Source organism: Protobothrops mucrosquamatus, unplaced genomic scaffold, assembly GCF_001527695.2.
Source record: "Protobothrops mucrosquamatus isolate PMUCROS unplaced genomic scaffold, P.Mucros_1.0 scaffold4893, whole genome shotgun sequence".
Classification (NCBI taxonomy): Eukaryota; Metazoa; Chordata; class Lepidosauria; order Squamata; family Viperidae; genus Protobothrops; species Protobothrops mucrosquamatus.
Window position 1 is genome coordinate 58,606 of NW_015390780.1, and position 21,647 is coordinate 80,252.

The window sequence follows — 21,647 nt, forward strand, 5'->3', positions numbered from 1 at the left end:
GGCTCCCCTCCCAGCGCGCCCCGCCCTGCGCAGCGCAAGGCTGTCTCCTCGCCCTGCTTTGTTTCTTCCTTGCGCTTGCGTGGTGGTCTGCCCGCCGAGGCTCCGTGCGGTGCGGTGCGCCTGCTGGCGTTGCTAGTGCCGCTGCGCCGGGGCTCGCCCGGGGGGGAGAAGCGCGCTTGCCGAGAAACGCTGGGGAAGGGCTCGCCTTCGCCGAAGAAGGGAGGCTCTGGCGCTCGTTCCCAGGCGCCTCCGGCTATGGAGGCCGCTTTGGTGAAACCGATGGTGGCGGAGGTGAAGCCAGGCGCCGTGAGCGCCGAGCTGGAGGTGAAGAAGCTGCAGGAGCTGGTGCGCAAGCTGGAGAAGCAAAACGAGCAGCTGCGCAATAGAGCCGCGGCCACCTCGCCTTCTTCAGCGCCTGGACTGAGCCCGGACAGCCCTCTGCAGCCGCGGCTGATAGCCGCCGCCGCCGCGCAAGTCCCCCGCAGCAGCTCCCCGCCAGCCGGCAGGTCGAGCCCAGCGCCGGCTCTCGTGTGCCAAGCCGAGCCCTTCGTCTACTTCAAGCCGTCCCCCGTCGGGGGACCCCACGAGGCCCTCGCCGCCACTTCCATCCTTCTGAGCCCGGCCAGCCTTTTGGATGAGGTGGAAATCCTGGATCTTCGGGGGCTCAGTTGCCCTGGCCGGGAAGAAGAGCGTCCGCGCTTCGAGGAAGAGGAAACCTGGTGGGTATCTTTGCCGGCCGCGTCGCAAGTTTGCCGCACAAAGGGTTTGTCTCTCTCGCCCTGGCGCTTTCCCCCCTCTTTTTCCTTGCTCCTCGTCTGACAAAAAAACCCCTTCCTCTTTCTGTATCCAGCTGGCGTTTTCCAAAGCTCGCTTTTCCACCATTAGCTGCCCAGTCCTCTTGGATTCTGATTTTTCTTTTCTTTTTTCTTTTGCTGTTTAGATCTGGTCTCCCTCTCCGAACATCTCCGTTTCTCTCATTGATTATTTTTTTTCCAACCATTACTTTCCAAGTCCTCCATTTGCTTCCAACCTGCTTTTTGCCTGTGCGGTTTAAAAACAAAGATTTAGAAACACTGGGCTTTAAAGGCTTGTCTTTGTATTTGATTGGTGGATAAATCCCACACCTGAATATGCATATGCATTTAAGGATTGTTTCTGAAAACGGGCATGAGTATAAATTCTTAAAAGAAATTTAGTACGAATTCGAGTCACTGGAATATGTTAATTGCCTTGAGTATAATGTGCAAAATAATCGCGGTGCACTAGTCAAGATTCTAGGTTGAAGCTGATTGAAATAGGACAATTATAAACAGCGTACTGTCATGTAGGGAAGAAATGATAAAATGGGGAAAGCTGTGGATTTCAAATAAGCCAGTCTGGAGCTCGTGGTTTAGCATATATGTTTGAAATGGAAGTAGAGTTGAAAATGAATGGGTAATACTGCCTCAGTGGGAGGAATGAAAGCTCAAGGCTTGGAAAAATGCATGTGGATTTCAGTACTGTGGTCAGCAACCCTCGTGGTTTATATGGCCCTAGAGTAGAATATTTCTGAACAGATACAAAGCAATAAGGGTGCCTGCAAAAATAATAAAAATGGAGGTAGTATTTGAGATATATTGCAGAAAAGGTATAAACTTCAACAGTCAGCAAAGCTGGTGGGCTTTTTCCTCCATTGTTAGAAAAACTGCAGTCATTTAGGAGAAATCCTTAGTCTTTTCAGAAGGAGTAGAGAAGTTAGGAAGAGAATACTGTTTCATACTTCTTCATTTTCTTACAACCATACCTTCTGACACTGCCTCTTGCGAAATTCAAAATGCTTCCAAAGAAAAGTACATGTAGATTTGTGTGGAAAGAAGAAGCATCACTCGCTCTTTCCCATATCAAATACCATTTGTATTTCAGTTCCATATTCCTCAGTGCATCACACAGTCAGTGCATTTTTTTTTCAGAATCTCAGCTATTAATTTGACATTATCTGTATACAAAAGGACACACTTCTAACATCACCACAAGCTTTCATTAGGCATTTATCCATAAAGGACATTACATATAATTGTATTACTCTTGCACAGTGTTGAACAATTTGCTAAGAATTCCATTTTGTAAAATATTCTGGAATTTAAGTAACCCATCTGGGGAAATAAAAGGCATCAATATCAATAAATGGGATCACATTGGTTCATCAGAGACATTTTTTTATCATCAGTACAGTCTCTAAAAAGTTGAGTAATGTTTAAAACAGTGGTTCTCAACCTGTGGGCCGGGACCCCATTTGGGGTTGATCGACCATTTCATGGGGGTCGCCAAGCAAGGCTGTCCGCCATTGTTTTTGTCCGCCATTGTTTTTGTCCGCCATTGTTTTTGTCCGCCATTTTTTTCCCCTTTTCCGGCGGGTGCCTTACCTCCCTTGGGCTGGGCCAGCTGGTGGTCGGCCTGCTCAGTCTCTGGGCGAACGGTCGATGCGGAGCCGGCCGCGTCCCCCGCCTTGGTGCGTACGCACCGCGAGGGCCCGTCCCTTTCAGGAGCTGAATGCTGGCCAACCCATCAGGAGCTGAATGCTGGCCAAATCAGGAGCTGAATGCTGGCCAAATCAGGAGCTGAATGCTGGCCAACCCCAGCGCCGTAATTTTTCCAACTCTACCACTGGTTTAAAAGAACTCAACACAGTAGTCCTGAAAATCAGCAGAAAAGTCTCCCAGTGCTTGTGGAATCTAATTCTAACCATACCATGAAATGAAACTAGCTAATGAGTAAATAGAGAATGTCAACTACTACATTTAACGTAGCCAAGAAATCAGTGCCATACACTCAATTGATTAAGAGATATCATGCTGAAGACCAGCGGCATAGATCTTTAAATGTTTGCCTCTACCACCCAATCTTCCAATATATGAAAAATACCAAAGTACTTTCAGCACCATGGTCATATCAGCAATAATTTATGGCTGCTAAGTGCGGAGCATAAGAAAATCTGAAATAGAGAAGCTTTGAGTACACAGTACAATAAGTGGTGGAAGGTAAATACTAAAAATTTCACTCAGATATCAAATCTGAAATGCAGAAATATACTGCAGAACCAATTCAAAGATGTCATCAAAATGGCACAGAAAGAAATTAAGAATAGGCAGGAATCCCAAAGGTGCTTTTTTCAGGAGGCAACTGGACTTTCTTGTGTTTCTTTTGAAGATGTTTTGCTTCTCATCCAAGAAGCTTCTTCAGCTCTGACTAGATCAGGGGTCTTCAGACTTGGCCCTTTTATGACTTGTAGACTTCAACTCCCAGAATTCCTCAGCCAGCGTGCCTGGCTGAGGAATTCTGGGAGTTGAAGTCCACAAGTCATTAAAAGGCCAAGTTTGAAGACCCCTGGACTAGATGGCGGGGAGTGGAAGGATTTATATTGCTTGCAGACAGATGGTCATTTGCATTCCTTTAGAACAGACATGTCAAACTCATGATGTCATGTGACGTCGCGCAACATATTGGGACTGTTTTGCCATTGCCGGCAATGGGGGAGGCGCAGCGTCCGCGTGACGCGTCCGGCCCGCAGGCCGACAGTTTGACACCCCTGCTTTAGAGAGTCATTGAAACCATTTGGAGGTTGACCTGTGTCCTCAGGGTCACCTGTGGTGCAAATGTGTGTGGAGCCTCCTTGGCTGCAGAATGTTTTCTACCCTGTGTTCCTTCACTGTTGAAGACAGACACAGGCTGTTGGGGATGAGTCTGTGCTCTCTGTATCTCAAACTAAAGGACAAATGGTTCCTGTGGTCTGCAATATTTCCTGGAAATCCATTCATACTCTCTCACCATACTCTTCAAGACTGTCTAAAGCAGGGGTAGGCAACCTTGGCTCTTTTATGACTCGTGGACTTCAACTCCCAGAATTCCTGAGCCAGCCATGCTGAGGGGAAAGGGAGAGGTTTCCAAGCTGAGCCATGCTGGCTCAGGAATTCTGGGAGTTGAAGTCCACAAGTCATAAAAGAGCCAAGGTTGCCTACCCCTGGTCTAAAGGAATGCAAATGACCATCTGCCTGCAAGCAATATAAATCCTTCCACTCCCCACCATCTAGTCAGAGCTGAAGAAGATTCTTGGATGAGAAGCAAAATGTCTTCAAAAAAACCACAAGAAAGTCTAATTGCCTCTTGAAAAAAAGCACCTTTGGGACAACCATACCTGGATGACTGAGTATCCCCATATAGACAATAGGCAGGAATGTTTTAAATATGCAAAGCAGTGGGTGTGGTAGTTCTTTTAGATGCTTGCAGGATTGACTACCTCTGAGTTGGAGAGATGAAATAAAGAAAAAACTTGGACCCAGATAGAATATTATAGCATTGGACTGTATACAACACAAACACCTGTTGATCTTATCATTTCTAGCAGTGAACCTATCTAAATGAATGGACTAAAGTACTTAAGAAATTATTTTACTTTTTGCCTTTTCTCATACATTCTTTTTTCCCCTCAAGCTCCCCCTTGTCACTCCCATTCTCCTCACTCGTGTTTCCTTCACTAATCACCTTAAGCTTTTACCTTAACCAGTCAAATTAATAATTCTTTTAGATTTTATTCCTTTGTTGTGTGTCTGTATGGTTAGATACATGCCTAAACCACATATTCAGTTTAGACTTTGCCACTCGTAGTGGTTTGGGTAAGAATTTTAACATACAATATTTAATAAATAGTAGACTAGGTTATTGTCAGCCCTTTGAGGTTGTCCAGATCAGGAAACAGACACCACAAAAAGACTACAACTCTACTGAGATAGGCAATTGTAATATCAACATGCAAGCCTGACTGCATTTTCTCTTCCTTTCCTTTTATATTCCAGGGAATCAGGGAGGAACTAGAATGAGACTTCCTAATACTTTTTCTGTTTCCTGGATTCAAAGCAAGTTTTGGTACCTATCACAATGGGTTCTGCGTAATTGAGTCCCAGGGAGCATGTCATCAGTTGGGAGTCCCTTCAGGCTCACAAGAAATCTAAATCCAGCTCTCCTTGAATTCCATTGACTCTTATCTACCGCCAATTAACCTTGACCATTAGTAGTTCAGATTCTTATAAAGAGATAAAATGGAATAAACTTGCACTAATCTGAACAACCCTAGTTCCTGATTTATTGCGCCTGACAACCTCCATTTGATTCCCTTTACAACCCTGGCGACTCACTTTACGATCATTGTAAAAATGGTTGTAAAATCGAGTCCAGTCATTCATGTGGTGCCTTGACTTATAACCACAAAGGCTTATGATTAAAATTCTGGTGCCACGATTGTTAAGTTGAGGATTTACCCGTATGGTATTTAAGTTCAGTTCAAGGCTTGCTTAGAACTTAACCATTGGTTCCTATTATTTCACTTGATGGACATACGCTGTTATCTCCATTCTTGGAAGAATAAATAGTTACATGATATTGATTTACAAAAGGCTAAAACTAATGTTGTTTAAAATATGCTTCAAGCACTGTATAGTTTTAGGACTTGTAATTCATCTTCAAACACCAAAGGTAGAAAATTACAGCTAGCATCACTACAAAGAATAAAAGTTTTTCTCTGCTTTTATTTAGGTTATATGCTGCACCTGCTAAGGGTATCATACAGCAAGAAAAGTCACTGACTCCTCTGCAGTGGTGTCGGCATGTTCTTGATAATCCAAGCCCTGAGATGGAAGCTGCAAAGCGTTCTTTATGCTTCAGGCTGGAACAAGGTAATTCCAAGTTTCTACTCTTAAGATTTATTTTGGTTTTTTTTCAACTAAACCTTATTGATTTTATTAATTAGAGCAGGGCTTTTCAACCTTTTCACCGATTGTACCACTTTTAGGATATGACAGTATTCGAGTACCACCTAGCAAGGTGTCAAAAACTTGATGACCAAAAAAAAAAAACCCTGTTCAAAGTTGCAATTGCACTGAAATGACTTATGACCATTTTTCACACTTACGACCATTGCAGCACGCCCAGGGTTGTGTGATTTATATTTGGATGCTTGGCAACTGATTCATATTTATGATGGTCAACGTGTCCCAGGGTCATGTGATCCCCTTTTGCAACCTTTTGACAAGCAAAGTCAATGGCAGGGCTGCTGGTGGCCAAGTGCTAAGGCGGGACTTCCCTCCCTCCTTCCCTGCCTCCCTCTTTCTCATTCCCATCTCCTTCTGAAGGAAGAATTTGGAAAAAAAAACCCCTCCATATTTTCCCTCTTCCATATATTCATCAAACAAGAAAAAGCCTCCAGAGACAGAAAAGACAAGCCGCTGAGGGAACTAGCTTAAAAAGTTGCATTCCCCTTTAAGAATTAGCTACTGTCTAGAAAGAAAAGTTAAGGAGCTGGCATCCGGCACTTAAGGAAGAAAAAAAATGTAGTAAGTACTGGCTGCTGGCTAAGGCAGCCTCCCCAAATGGCTCCATTCATAAATAAAGAAATGCTGCAGGAAAAATCCATTCAGGAGAAAAATACTTCAAAATCCCTTGCAGCAAAACTTACAGCTAACAATTGCAGAGTAATAGAAGCTAACATGAGACATCAGCCATCAGCCAAATAGAAATTGCCAAACACTCCTTAAGAACACAAAGCCCACATTGCACAAATCCCAAAACTTCAAAGTCACAAAAGCACATAAGAATCCTTCCACTCTCCATCTCTCTCCCTCTCTCTGTGCCTCACCTCCAGCTGATGCTGCCTTTCTTCATTGCTGCCTTTCTTCATTCCTAGTGGAGGGCAACCCCTCCCCCGCTGCGTTTTTTGCCTCTTTGTTGCTGCCAGCACAGGTGGCTGCCACAGAAGTTGTAGATTGGCTCATGGCCGGCCTGCTTGATCTCCTCTCCTCTCCCCCTCCTCCTTCTTCTTTCCCTTTGGTGCAGCTAGACCTGACTCCGCCTCCTCCCAAGGCTGCCTCTTTTTTTCTCTCTCCCTCTCCCACCCAAACTGCCTCCTTTTATAGCCTCTCCTGTTTCCACCCCCTCCTACTCCTTTCTCTTCCGGATGAGCTGGAAGTGACAATCCTGGGGCCTTTGCCTTGCCCCAGCCATTCTGCAGCTCCGGAGGACTCTCTCACAGTAAGTCCTGCGCTGCGCTGGCTCGTTCCCTCCCCCACTACACTTGGCTGGGCAGGGCCCTGTACCGCCTGCCACATACTAATATACCACAGGTAGTACGCATATCACCGGTTGAAAAGCCCTGAATTAGAGATCAGTACCAGTATAAGATCAGCCATTTGAATGTTGTTCTATATGGAGCTGTCCTTATAAATTTTATAATTTTTTTTTATAAAATAAGGGTTAGGAATTTGTGTGATTCTGGAATTTTTCTGCTTTTCTGTCCCATGATTTTAGACACATATCTAAGCTCTTTGTTATGTTTTTGATACCCTTTATCTTTTGGAAAGACAACTAAAATCTGATGCACGTTTATAAAGATTTGTTTTCATTTGAAAATCACTGTCATTTTTAAAATTCCCACTTAGCTTGTACATGAATGTGTGTGTTGATTTGCCAGAAAATACCTTCAAATGAATAGAATCAGATAGAAGGTTGGTTCAGAATGATTGTTTGTAGAATAAGTGCAATATTGACAGTATGGTGAAATAATGATTGTGGCAAAGACCAAGGAACCAATCAGTAGAGTGGTTCCTTGGAACCTCTATGAATAAGGAGAGAATGAGAGATCACCTACATGCACTTTGGACAATTATTCCTTGCCAAGAGACCAGGGCAGCAGTTTTTATAGGTTTGAGCAACAGGAGAGAAATAAATTAGCCATCTTGTTCACATCCATAGTATAGCCTTTTAAAGGACACGAAGTTAAGAAATCTTACTTTTTAAATACTTTCAGAAATTATCTTTTAACTATCTTAAAACTATTAGAGACCTTCAGAATGACATGTTCAAAAAGTGTTCATGGGTGAGTTTATCTTCAACTTTGAACAAAAAAAAGCTAATTATAAGTATAGAAATTCAAAGCATCTAAAATGAACAGCAAAATATCATTTTGATTTTAGAAAGTTATAAGTAGACTAAAAATCCAGGTACATTTGGAATATTGAAACTTTTACAATAAATATTTGGAATTAATTAAAAAGACCAAACAGCTTCTTGTAGGGAATAGATCTGTTTTGGTTTTTGGAAGACATAACAGAGATAAGTAATTGAATGATTTCTGGACACTAGAGGAGATTAGATTTTAGATACAGGAAAATATGTATGCCTATAAAATACAAAATGTTACAACAATGAAAATACTGAAGGAGACTTGAAGAATGAAGTGAGAGATTAGTAGCTACAATGTCAGAATTGGTATCTGCTTCTATGGAGACCTGGCAGGCCAAGAGAATTACCTGGAAAAGGATGTTTCTCTGGATCTACAAAAGAAATTGGTTGATGTTTTAAAATTCAAATAGAAAATACAAAGGATAAACCAAGAGAGAAACCTGGACAATCTGATCTGGCAGGGTTGATGTGCTCCACATTCCTTTGATTAAACAATGCAACAATGCCGGAATCTGAAAATGTGCCTTCCCTGTAATTGCACTTCCCCTCTGGAATAAGGTTCCCCTTGAGATCTGAACAGACCCCATCCTTCTGGTGTTTCAAAGAACACTTTGGCGAAGACGATTGAAAACCCCTTCTTTTTTTTCTTTTCGTTCCCATCTGGGTTAGATGTTTTTGCCAAAGTTTGTCCCCTTCTTGTTCGTTTTACAATCATGCTTTAAAATTTATGAACCCTTTTGAACTGTTGCTTAATAAAAGATTTATACAAGCAAAGTTTATCCCTCTTTTTAAAAGCTGTAAAGTAAGACATTTGCATATGTTTTAATTTATATTGAAGGTCTAATTGTATGTTATGAAGATGAAAAGGCACCAAGAAATCATAAATAATATTCACAAAGAGATAAAGGGTAAAACAAATGAGAGTGTTTCTAACAAGGAAGGAAATGAAAATTTCTTTCTCAACCTGAAGCAGAAAATAATGGCTTTAACAGAGCCTTGGATGCAGAGTTAGCCAAAAGTCAAGATGGTAGCTATAACTGCACAAAATCCTGCACAAAATAAATATATATATATTAAAAAGGCCAGCATTCAATAGTTTGGTTGCATCTACCATCTTGCAAAACCTGCAGATATCCTGCTTTTGACTGGCAACTCATTGAAGTAGAGATGCTAATAAAGAAAAGATTTAAAAAAAAAGAAACCAATACGTTTCAACAAGATAACCCCCGAGACAGGATAGGAAGTCTGTCAGTCTGTAGACTGGACATTGCATCAGCAGGAGGGAGACTCTGTAGAAAGGTGAATGCACCAACCAAGAAAACTGAGTGAAAAGCTATCTAAAGGGAATTGCTTATCTAACGTTAGACAGACTAGGGAGCTATGTGAAAGCAACTTGAGCTGAAGGTAAGGAAGACAGAAAATTAATGAGTGGAAACGTACTCAAGTTAGATCCTACCTTTGCCCCCAGACAGAGCATCCCAAACAGATTCAAGTACTATTGTGTGTGTAAAATGTGAGCAAAGCCATGAAACTGATGTGGCAACTTTTACGAAAGGGAATGTTGAAATTGAGTTTTACATAGGCTGGCTTACTGCACCTATATACTGATCAACTGGGGATGTAGAGAACCAGTTTGGTCTAGTGCAGTGATGGCGAACCTTTTAGAGACCGAGTGCCCAAAAACTGGCCCCGCTCCTGCCCCACCCCCTGCCCCGCTCCCGCTCCACTCCCTGCCCCACCCCCGTTCCACCTCACCCTGCCTGCCCGCAGGGCCACTCACTGCCTCCAGGGCCCGCCGCAGATCACCCAGGCAGCCCAGCAGCGCCATGGCAGCCATGCCCTCTGCCCACGCCCCGCAGCATCAACTGTGCATGTTGGGGCATGAAGGCAGAATCTTGTCTACACTGCCTGGCTACCATGGCGCTGCTGGGCTGCCTATGGCTGTGCTGCTCCGCGTGGGCCACGCTCAGGGGCAACTCTCCTCTAGGGGGGCTGCTGGTGAGGAGGGGATCGTGGGCGGAGGCAAGGCTGGGGCAACGGCATGTGTGCCCACAGAGAGGGCTCTGAGTGCCGCCTCTGGCACCTGTGCCATAGGTTCACCACCACTGGTCTAGTAGTTTAGGCACCAGGTTAGAAAGCAGGAGGTCGTGAATTCTAGTTCTGCCTTAGCCATGAAAGCCAGCTGGGTGACCTTGGGTCTGTCCTTCTCTGTCAGTCCAACTCACCTCACAAGTGGTTGTTGAGGGGAAAATGGGAGGAGGAAGGAATATTAGATATATTTGCCACCTTGAGTTGTTTATAAAAATAATAGAGGTGGGATAAAAACAATAAACAAAGAAATAAATAAAGTAACAGTCAGTGGAGGAACACTACACCTTTATCACTTTTCCTAAAACACATTTCATATCTCATACTTTCACCACTTCCTTCCTCTGTTCTATTCTGAAATTACTTTTATAAGAAGAGAAGTCTTTTTCTTTCCCTGTGCCTATTGAAAGCACTCCTGCTAAAACTGACTGGAATACATTTCGCACTTTCCCTAAGAACAGTGGAAAGTTCTAGAACATGCTTTGTCCATCCTCTTCCAGTTTTTTGTTTTTTTTTACAAATGCTGTGTTTTTATTACTGAGGTTCTTAGAATCCCAGCTGCAAAAACAGTAGCTTTGTTCACTGTGGGTCTTCTCAAAGGCATAATTGTGGCAAAATAATGAATGATGTTTACACATGGGCTGCACGTGCATACAGTAACAAGGAGATGGCCTTGGATCAGATTGTTATGACACTGCATCTGACACCAATCCAAAGGCACAAAAGACCTTTTTCATTTTAAAGGCATTTATATTTTATGACTTTTAATGAAAAGGACAAAAGATTGAAATCTGTCTTAAAAACGGCTTTTGCTTTTCTTGGGTTTTCTTTTAATAAGATTAAGATGACATGTTAAAGTGTTTCTCATATATGTGCATGCATAATTTAAGTAAATCATTATTATCATTAAATCCATCATTAGCTGTATACCAATCTGGATTTAGCATGATTATAATTGAAAAATGTCTGCTCTGGAGTGTGTACGTTTATATTAAAAATGGGTATTTATGTAATTTGAAATTTCACTTTGGTGAAAAGAAGAAATATTTACATCTATTGGCTTAAAAGCTTAAAAAGGGGGTGCAATTTGTATTGGCTACTTGATGAGTGAATCTGTGGTTTATCACAAAATTTCACTCGTTCAAGTTTATCTTCAATAGTTAATCCAAATAATATTGTGTTTCAAAAACCTTACCTCTATGATAATTAAAAGCTCACTAATACAGCATTTCTTTTAACCATTTTTAAAACACAACTTTGTTATTCTCAGTACAAGTACATTGATTTTAGTCTTTAACAAAACTATAGCTTCTAAAGTTCTTGTTCCGGTATATATATTCATTTTGTCCATAATCAGAATATTCTCATATCCTTTATTTTTCTGATAAATTTCAATTTAAATAATTTGTGTAGGTAAATATTTGTACCAAGGGGTGTTTAAAATGTGCAACGTTAGATTGTATTGTATGGGAGATAAAAAAAAATAAGAAAAGAAAAACACTTTAAGTCTATTCCATTTTGATCCTTTTCCTTCAAAATGTGGTTCTTTTTTATTTATCTTACACAGGGTTTTTCCCCTCTAACCTATAGAAAATTATTGACATTCTATCAGTCCAGTGGGATAACTCCCATGCATTTTGGATAGATTGCTAACATCAGTTGGTTTGGGAATAAAATCTACTGTCTCCAGTGAGACTTATCTCTCTAGAAGTACATACAGCAATACTGTTTGATCTTTCTTGTGATATTAACTTCCTAATAGATATGCATTCTGTTGCTAAATACAAACTGATATTTTCTTTTCTGTGCCCACTAACAGCTAGTAGATGGCGGAGTCTCTTCTCTTCATCCTTGGCTTTTCCTTATAGTCCTGTTGCAAGGTTTACTCCATATAGCAATAGCTTTAACAGTCCTGCGTTCCCTAAAACCTTCAGCAAAGCAATATTAACACCTGAACAAACAGGTAATGCCTACTTTCTTACTAACATAACAGTTTAATATTATCATAGCCCAGGCCCTGTAGGTTTACAGAGAGTGTTTTTAAAGACTGATGATGATTCAATCTGGAGTAGAAATCAGGAGATTCTAGTCCTCCCTTAGGCACAGACGCCAGTTGGGTGACCTTGGGTCCAGACATTCCCTCTCAGCCTTAATCAGCATCAGGTTCTGCCACAATTAATATATAAAGAAAAGCCATCGTGGATTGCTAGATTTGCTGTAAAAGCTAAGTAAGTGCAGTGCAAATAATAATAATAATAATACATGTTCCTGCAACCATGTGAGACAAATGCTAAGAAAAACAATATTGAGTCATCTGTTCCTTGTTGAGGAAATGCAGGTGATGTCAGCACCTGATAAAAATTCAGATGTCTGGCAACTGACTCACATTTATGACTGTTGCTGTGTCCCAGGGTCACGTGATCACCTTTGGCAACCTTCTGACAAGCAAAGTCAATAGGGAAACCAGATTCACTTAACAACCAGTTTTCTAACTTATCAACTGCCATGATTCAATTGACAACTGTGGCAAGAAAGAACGTAAATTGTGGCAAAACTCATTTAACAAATGTCTCACTTAACAACAGAAATTTTGGGCTCAACTGTGGTTGTAAGTTGGAGACTACCTGTACTGGGTCCTTGTGCCTTGTATAGACCTTAGGTCTGATTGGTCAAGCTGGAGTTGGGGACTGGACAAGGAGTAGAAAGGACCAGTTTATCCTATCCAGATTCTTGCAGAGTAGCGCTGCAAAATTTAGTACTTATTTAAATGCACAGACTGGAAGTAGAATGGAGCTGTCCTCTTCTCTAATGCCCTGTGCCATATATGCCTTTTCTGTGAAGTCCATATATCCCAAATAAATTCTGAGAAAGCAACTTGTTTTACATAACTATACGTGTAGAACCTCAAAATTCCATATAGAATATGGGAAGTAGAGAATTAGCTACCCTCATCATTAACCTTCACAAGAGTCACGGCTCATTAACACATGGGAAGAGGAAAATTAGCTCCCTTAATCTCCTGCTGTAAGATAGTGGTCTATTAAATGCAACTTGGTCCTCTGGGTTTGAGACATCCTTCCTGAAGTACAGCAAAAGACTCAATATGGTAATCTGTGAGAATTTCCCCTTCATTATTTTATTTGCGATGGTATGTTTTCAAAAGAAGATTCTTCCACTTTCTTCTTTCCCCCGCTCTTTTCCGTATCATTTGAAGGGTCCTCTGAGAATTTTACTTGCAAATACAACTGTTATTTGTGCATTTCACTGAGTAACGAGACATGATGCCTCCCTATTCTCATGCCCTACAATTATGTGCAATTGTCATTGTTACAATCTTCAGCCAGCCTGTTGAAAAGCCTCTCCAATTACAGTTGCAGTGTATAAGCTATATAAAATGCATGCTTCCTTGAAATCCAGTATTTGAGAACTGCCAGTTTGGGGAAATTTGAAGTATGATCACCCAGTAACATTTTGGATAGATTGCTAAAATCTCATCAGATATGAACATAGGTTAGGACATCCTATGGAAGCAATACAGGTAGTCCTTGACTTACAACAGTTCATTTATAGTTATTTTCTGTACTCTTCTGAACTTGCAAACAAATTCACCTGCTTTAAGAATTTTCATGAATCAATTCAAAGCAGCAGCATCTTTTTTCAGGTTTGTTCAAGAGGATCTATTTAATGAATAACATAAAATAGTGGTGCTCAGGTGTGGTACAAGCACATTCCTAATCTCTGCAAAGTATGCACATCCTTAGATGTCAGGGTGTGTGTGTTTGTACACTTTCAATGAGTCTTTCTTCCAAATAGATATTTATGATGTTGGGAAGATGTGGACATAATGTATATAGCAGTATATATATATACTGTATATTCTTAATTTATTAATTTATGAGTTAGTGCTGTTATCTTTATGAAATGTTTATGGATTTAATGTTTTTCAATAGATTGCATTTCTAGAAGCTCCCCTCTTAGTCCCCAGTCATCTCTGGACAGTGAATTGAGCACTCCAGAATTAGAAGATGATTCCATTTCCATGGGGTATAAACTACAAGACCTCACAGATGTCCAGATCATGGCTCGGTTACAAGAAGAAAGTAGGTTGAAATTTTTATTTTCCTTCTTCTAAATAGGTTTTTTTTTTGGGGGGGGGGTTGTTTGTTTTGTTTTGCTTTGCTTTCTGATTAGGGAAAAAAAGGCTTGATCTTTGCAAAATAATATGATTTTGCAGAATATGATTTTAAAATTTATCTAATTAAAATTTGAGAATGTGTTACAGTACTTTGGTTTTTAAGGGAAAATGGTGTTCGCGTACTACTTCTCTAACTCCTTAAAACATCTGCATATTTTCAGAAAATTGTATTGCTTCTCTTATGACTGGTGCGTTCTCTAGAAAATAGGTGTGTAATTCAAGGAGTTGGATACTGGTTGTCATGGTTCCGACGACATATAAAGCAGACTCCGAGGCTTGGAAATTCCTCAAAGAACATGTTTATTAGTTACAAAGTATCGGCATGATCAAAAGTGAAACCAAGTCTGAAATTCCCACTAAAAAATTCCCAGTTACAAAGTATAATATCCCACCCACAAATCTATGCCATCACTATGTTCCCCAATATATTCATTTGGCAGGCTTTCTTATACAATGCCTCTGATCGCGGGAGCAGTAAATGACCTTGGTTCCCATGGGACAGAAGATTATTTTGACTAGTGAAGCACCTGGGCAAGCCCCCCTCCCTCCGTTCTATGTGGCAACCTAGAATGAAGAGAAAGATGGCTGCAGCCAAGTTCATTGTAGAGTTGACACTGGTACTGTATATACACAGTCATAAATTTCCCATTTGCCTTTGCATATGAAGTACTTCACAGCCTTAAAAATGACATCTATTGTAAGAGACTGGGGTTCTGGAAAAGGAATAGAACAGAGAGTGAATATAAATAATCAAGATTTGGCAGGAAAATCAGTTCATAGCTTATCTCATTAAATGACAACCCGAAGTGGGTCAGCTGCCACCTCAATTCGCTTGTGCTTCGATGCCAAGCGGTGACAGTCTGCCATGGACTCTGGGGAGGGTGGATGGAAGCCAAATGGGACAACTCACCATGGCCAACCTATTGCAAGCCAACCTGCCATGGCCAACTCGCCACAGCCAACTCACCATGGCCCACTCGCCATGGCCAGCTCGCCGCAGGACAATTCACCATGGGACAATTTAACGATTCAATTTAATTTTTAAAATAAATAAAAATTATTTTAATTTTTGTCATTCACATTTTATTTTATCTTTCCTTTTGTATTCTTTATTTAATGAATCTATTCCACCATTTCTTTGATATTAGTGTATCTCTTGCCATCCAACAAGTTGTCCCACGGCAAGTTGGCCATGGCAGATTCTTCTGTGGCAAGTTGGCCATGGCAAGTTGACAGTGGTGAGTTGGTTGTGATGAGTTGGCCATGGCAAATTGTTCCGTGGTGAGTTGGCTGTGGCAAAATGTCATAGACCTGGATGGGAGGAGGGATGCTTGAGGGGAAAGCGAAAGTAACTGCTGCTTGGGGAAACCGAGAGTAATTGCTGTATCTTCCCAGAATGCTACTTCAAGTTCTCCCACCTGGGAGAAGAACATAGCTGCATATCAACCTACGCTTGAAATGACCGTTCTGAAAACATCTTGCTTGAACCTGATTGGTCATAGGGGGTCACCGATCGGAGGCAGTTAATGGAGGGAAAAGTTGAACTGAGGGATTTTGGCAGACGATTCTGTTCTGGCTATGCACTACTGCAATGCACTTGACTTCTAATAAAACTAGTACCTTTCTCAACAAACAGAGCCAAGGGTAATTTCTATTTAGAGGTTTATGTTTATGGCAGGTCTGACAAAGTGTTTCAAAGACAAATTGTCTTAATGAACTCGGTATAAATAAGGGTGGGAAATTTCCTCTGATGGTTTCCAGGAGAATGTATTTACCCAGACTCATATTAAAGAAACCTTACTGAAAACTGTGTAATTCTTGCTTCTTTGATCTTGGTTTGTCTGGCAAGATTAAAATAATAATGCAATTATATTTGTATTATTAGTAGAAGTACGATTTTTACCATTTTGTATTTTGGATCTTGTTTTCCTTTACAGGCCTGAGGCAAGACTATGCTTCAACTTCAACATCAGTGTCAAGAAACAGTTCCAGTGTATCTCTTCCTTTGATCAAAAAAGGGACCAGTGGTGATCAGGAATTTGATCGTTATAGCCTTGAAGATGAGGAAGAAGAATTTGACCACTTGCCCCCTCCACAGCCTCGGCTCACACGTTGCTCTCCTTTCCAAAAAGGAATTCCCCATTCCCAAACTTTCTCCAATATACGGGACTGTAGGAGGAGCCCAATTTCCCCATATTTTCCCTACAGTAATAACAATCAACAGCAGCCATTTTGTTCTCCCCAACCCCCAAATCTTCTGGAGTCTCAATCAACCAGAATTAATGGAGGTAAGAGTGGCCGCCTTGTGTAACCTGAGTTTTTCATGACATCAGTTTACATCTGATCGTGAACAGACTATCATACTAGTGGGCTGTTGTTTTTTTGATAACATATCTTAAAATAATTCATAAAGGCTTAATATTCTGGAAGTAGTTTCCTTCTTTCCATATATATAAAACCCATTCTTCATATTTCTTTTTTTATTTCCCCACACAAGCTCACATTTTCTCTTCCATAAGAAGAGTATTCCTGTGTTTAGCAGTATGGATTTTGTTGTTTCAAATGGAGCTTTTGCAACCCTGGCACTCCCAGACATTACAGTCATCCTAACAGGGATGGGAGTCATAATCTAATATAGTTGGAAGGTATTAAGTAAGGAAGGCTAATTTAAATGACGGATCAAAATCCATGCATCTCAGTAAACTGCTTTTCTTGTTGGGGTGACCCTGAGTAATAGATGCTGCTGGCTCGTTGATTTTTTTTTTGTTTTGCATTAAAAATCTTAATTATAGTGAATCTGTCATCATTTCTTTATTTTGGGGGAAAGATAACATTATTTTAATATATACCGGGGGGTGCTGCAGAAGAAGTGGGCCAGCGCAGCGAGGCAGGTGTCAATTCATGGGAGGCCTGGCTGCAACGGTAAACGGGTGCAGGGCGCATGGGGCAGCTCCACCCCTCCACCCCTGCCCTAGCTTGTGTTCGCCTCACCCCAAAACTAGGGTTTATTTTTGGGGTAGGGTTTATATTAGGCCCACCCCCCAAAATCAAGCTAAGGCTTATTTTCAGGGTAGGTCTTACTTTCGGGGAAACATGGTATATTACAGTTTTTGAATACACCTGGCAAGTATGTCAGAAGTACTGACAATAGGTATGTAAATTATAGCTAGCTGTAATTTGAACTATTTTATTTGATGTTCTGAGAGGTTATTGCTTATTTATACGCAGGATATATATCATTTTGTCTTCCATCAGGTCCATACAGCTTGAAACCTGCTAAATCTGTTCACCTCATATTGTGACTGTTTTTGGACTGCAGCAGAACTAAAGTCCTTTAAGTTGATAGGGCAAAAAGCATGACTCTTGAATACATCTGACTTGGTTGGTTGGCACAAATTTAATTTTCAAAGTTGGGATGGCACAAAAAGTGAGGTATAGGGTAATACATAACATTTTCTACCATTCTTCCAATCAAGCAAGTTAGGACTAGAAGGGAGAGGAAATATGAAGTAAGAAAGGTTGAGGATGGTTGGGACTGAATTGAACTAGCTTCAACTGGCGAAGATTTTCTGAACTGAAAACTTTCAGAGCCACATGGTACAAATCTCTCCTGTTTCTTTTTTGGAATATTACAATCACTATTGTTCCCATCCCAGAAATGGGATTCTAGTATGAAAAGAATATTATTGGAATTTTCTAAGGTAATGTTATTGCCATAGGAATTGGCATGGCACAATCAAAGGAGATAAGATTTTGCCATTATTAGCTTGCTTGACCAGATGCATCCTTCTATAAATCCCACATCAATTGGTCCTTTTGACTTGATCCGAAAGAACTTTATCTTTGAAATTCATGCTTGATGTCTTACTTTTGCTGCAGACAAACTCCGAAGAAGCATGCCTAATTTAGCTCGAATGCCAAGTACCCTTACTGTCAATACAAACAACAGCCCTGCCGGTTCTGTGAGGAACAGCCTAAGTTTTGATTCTAACTTGCATGGAGCCAGTAACGGGGTATCCAGAATGCAGTCTTGCAGTAAGTATGTGAATGTTCATGTTCTTTTTATTTATTGAAAGCTGTTTGATTGCCATTCTTTCCTAATCTTGGATCTTTTAATCCAATAGTCATACAGCTCCTGTGGCAAATCATTAGGACTGATAGAAAGAACCAAGGCCCCAGATTTTAGAGAGAAAAAAACTAGAATATTTTACATTCTTGCTTCAGGTAGTTTTTTTCTTTTCAGGATCACTTTAAGTTTATATATGTTGCTTTCAAAAAAATTGCAGGTTAATATGACTTTTTTTCCCCTTCTTGAGGAACTGTTTCCTCAGAGCAGTTGATTCATTATCAGGAACAAAGGGTAGCGTTTGTCTCCCAGGGTGTCAGGGTGACCGAAGTCCCCCTACAGTGTTATATTTCTTGCACATCTTATTTAGCTGATTAGCAAAATGTTCTGTTTTCTCTGCTTGGTTGGGTGGCCTATAGCAATATCATTTCTTTTTCCTCTTATATTCACCCAAATGCATTCAAGAGGGCTTTCATTCTTGGTATCATATATTTCTATAGAGATAGAGTGATTGCTTACATACAATGTATGTAAGTACCTCTTCTTTTGTTGGGTGTGTTTGAACAATTTATATCCTTCTGGCAGCATGTTCCAATCATAGATTCCAACCCACCAAATTTCTGTAATGACAACAATATCATACCTGCCCTCATTTATATCTGCCCTCATGCCCTCAGGTTCTCCGGTTTGTTCCCCAAAACTCTGAGCATTAACGTGTAGGCATCTGAGCTGTTTACGGCTGACCCTGTACTTGCTTCTTACCTCTTCTGTTTTATACCTGAATTCTCCTTCCTTCTCGCCACTTCCTTTCTCATCGTCTAATTTGTTTTCTTGGGGTTTGGTCTTAAAGATTGGCCACCCTCTCTTTCCCTTTTTAGTTTAAAACCCTTCAGATGAGCCTGAGTAGTTGTTTTCCAGTCTATGTGAGGTACAGCCCATCTCTTGCAAGAAGCTCTTCTTGTAGGTAATATAAACCATAGTCTAGAAATGCAAAGTTCTGTTAATGGCGCCATCCCGTGAGACAGAATCCTTGGCTCCCTTGTTTGATATTGATCTATCGTTGGCAGTATGGAAGAGAAGAATATCTATATCCTGTATTGTTTACTGTTTAGTTCCTCATAGTTGTGAACTGTGGTGGTGCAGTGGTTAAAATGCAGTATCGCAGGCTAATTCTGCAGTTCAAGTCTCACCGGCTCAAGGTTGACTCAGCCTTCCATCCTTCCGAGGTCGGTAAAATGAGGACCCAGTTTGTTGGGGGTAATTTGCTGACTCTGTAAACCCCTTAGAGAGGGCTATAAAGCACTGTGAAGCAATATATAAGTCTAAGTGCTATTGCTATTGCTATAGTTCCAAGATATTATTTCCAGGCATTTGATTGTATCATTCATCCCAACATGAAAGAGGAGAAAGGGATAATAATTGGTGGGCTTGATTATTTTGTAAGCCTCTCTGACACATCTTTGATCTTAGCCTCAGGGATCCAACTTACTTCCCTTAATTCCCTACTAGTTATTTGGTATACAGATTGAAGATTCTGTTCCTCTGTTCCTAGGCAGTCATTAAGAGTTAAACTTAAATTAATCCCTGATGGTGCAATGATTAGAATTCAGTACTGAAGGCTAATTTTGCCAACTGCCAGCAGTTCAAGTCTCACCGGCTCAAGATTGACTCAGCCTTCCATCGATAAAATGAGGACCCAGATTGTTGGGGGGCAATATGCTGACTCAGTGAACCACTTGGGGCTGTAAAGCACTGTGAAGCGGTATATACGTCTAAGTGCTACTGCTATTGCTACTAAATTGAGAGAAACTTTACTTTGAAGATTTATATTCAGGAAAATGGTTTAATGGAAATTATTTGGATCTCATTTTAAATGTACTTTTATTTTCTGTCACTAAAAATAGGATTCCAAAAAAATACCCAATGAGAGGATTTTTCTATTTTCTTTCTATGCATTTATTATTAACATAGTTGTAAAATTTCCGATCGCAGGAAGACTTTATCTCCAGGAGACAACGATCCAGCAAGATTGCAAAGAATGACGATTGTAGGACTTAGCACTTCAAGTGCATACAAATTCATTCCAGATTCAGTATTTTTTTTATCATTACTTAAAGGATGCTAGGAGGTTTTCTGCTTCCAACTTTCAAGTTGTTTGGCATGATTTGGATAAGAAAATATTTCAATCCAATGCTGTTGTTAAGTACCATCTCTTCACTTTTTCTCCTCTGTGAGGGTTTTAAAATATTTCCCCAAACTCATAAGTATCTGCAGTTACCAAAAGATGACTCATGCAGTGTCATTATGACACAAAGCTCACCCTTAAGTATTTGCATCACAACTTGTTTTTCGGTTGACAGGCTTTGATACAGTATACTGTATGTTTTGTCATCTGCTCCCCTTTCCTTCCGCATGGATATACATGCCTGGATTTCATAGGAAAGGGGTCAAATAGGAAAGAACTACACATACTGTGTTTCCCTGAAAATAAGACTGGATCTTTCTTTCTTTTTTCTTTTTGCCTCTAAAAGAGGCACAGGTCTTATTTTCGGGGGGTGTACTACTCACCTCTGGCACTAACACCCAGCCCAGCCGGTCCACTTCTTCTGGGGCTGAAGGAGCAGCTTCATTCTGCAGCAGCATTCCCGCCTGCATTTTGCAGTCAGGCCTTTCTGGAAGGGCCTATGCAGCCGACTACCGAGCTATGGATTGAATTTAGCTCGGTCCTCGGCTGCTGATATCTTGCAGAACCAAGCTATGGATTGAATCTGTAGCTTGGTTCTGGGCCGGTGAGGGGAGGCCTGGCTGCGAGGTAAGTGGGTGCGCATAGGGTAGATCCATACCCCCACCATAGCTTGATTTTTAAATGTGTGCCTCGCCCCAAAACTAGGGCTTATTTTTGGGGTAGGGCTTATATTAGGCCCATCCCCAAAAATCAAGCTAGAGCTTATTTTCGGGGTAGGCCTTACTTTCAGGAAAAAGGGTAATAACTGTGCTTCTGTACACATTTTTACATTGGTATATTTGTTTAATTAATTTACTTCCTCATCTTAATATGTAAAGTCACTGTCAGGAATTATTTAAATTTCTCTTACATTATAGCTCTCAGTTACTCTTTTCTATTTCTCCTCTTTTTAGTTCCTTCACCAGGGCAACTTCAACACAGAGTCCACAGTGTGGGACACTTTCCAATATCTGCTAGGCAGCCCCTCAAAGCTATGGCCTATGTGAGTCCAACAGTTCAAGGAAGCAATAGTGGCAGTGGCCTTGCATTGTCCAGCAGCAGCAGCAGCAGCAGCAGCAGCTTGCAGA

The 21,647-nt window shown here is 40.9% G+C and overlaps 1 protein-coding gene across 1 annotated transcript; it reads left to right on the forward strand.

The window, feature by feature from the left end:
* Positions 1 to 255: 255 nt before the first annotated feature.
* Positions 256 to 21,638, forward strand: LOC107299419 (SLAIN motif-containing protein 1-like; the record flags this gene model as incomplete). Its single annotated transcript, XM_015828781.1, has 7 exons — positions 256 to 719; positions 5,566 to 5,705; positions 11,894 to 12,037; positions 14,025 to 14,174; positions 16,207 to 16,557; positions 18,149 to 18,304; positions 21,474 to 21,638. Coding segments are annotated over exons 1-7 (1,570 nt in total), but the record flags the coding sequence as incomplete, so codon positions are not given.
* Between the last annotated feature and the right edge of the window lie 9 nt (positions 21,639 to 21,647).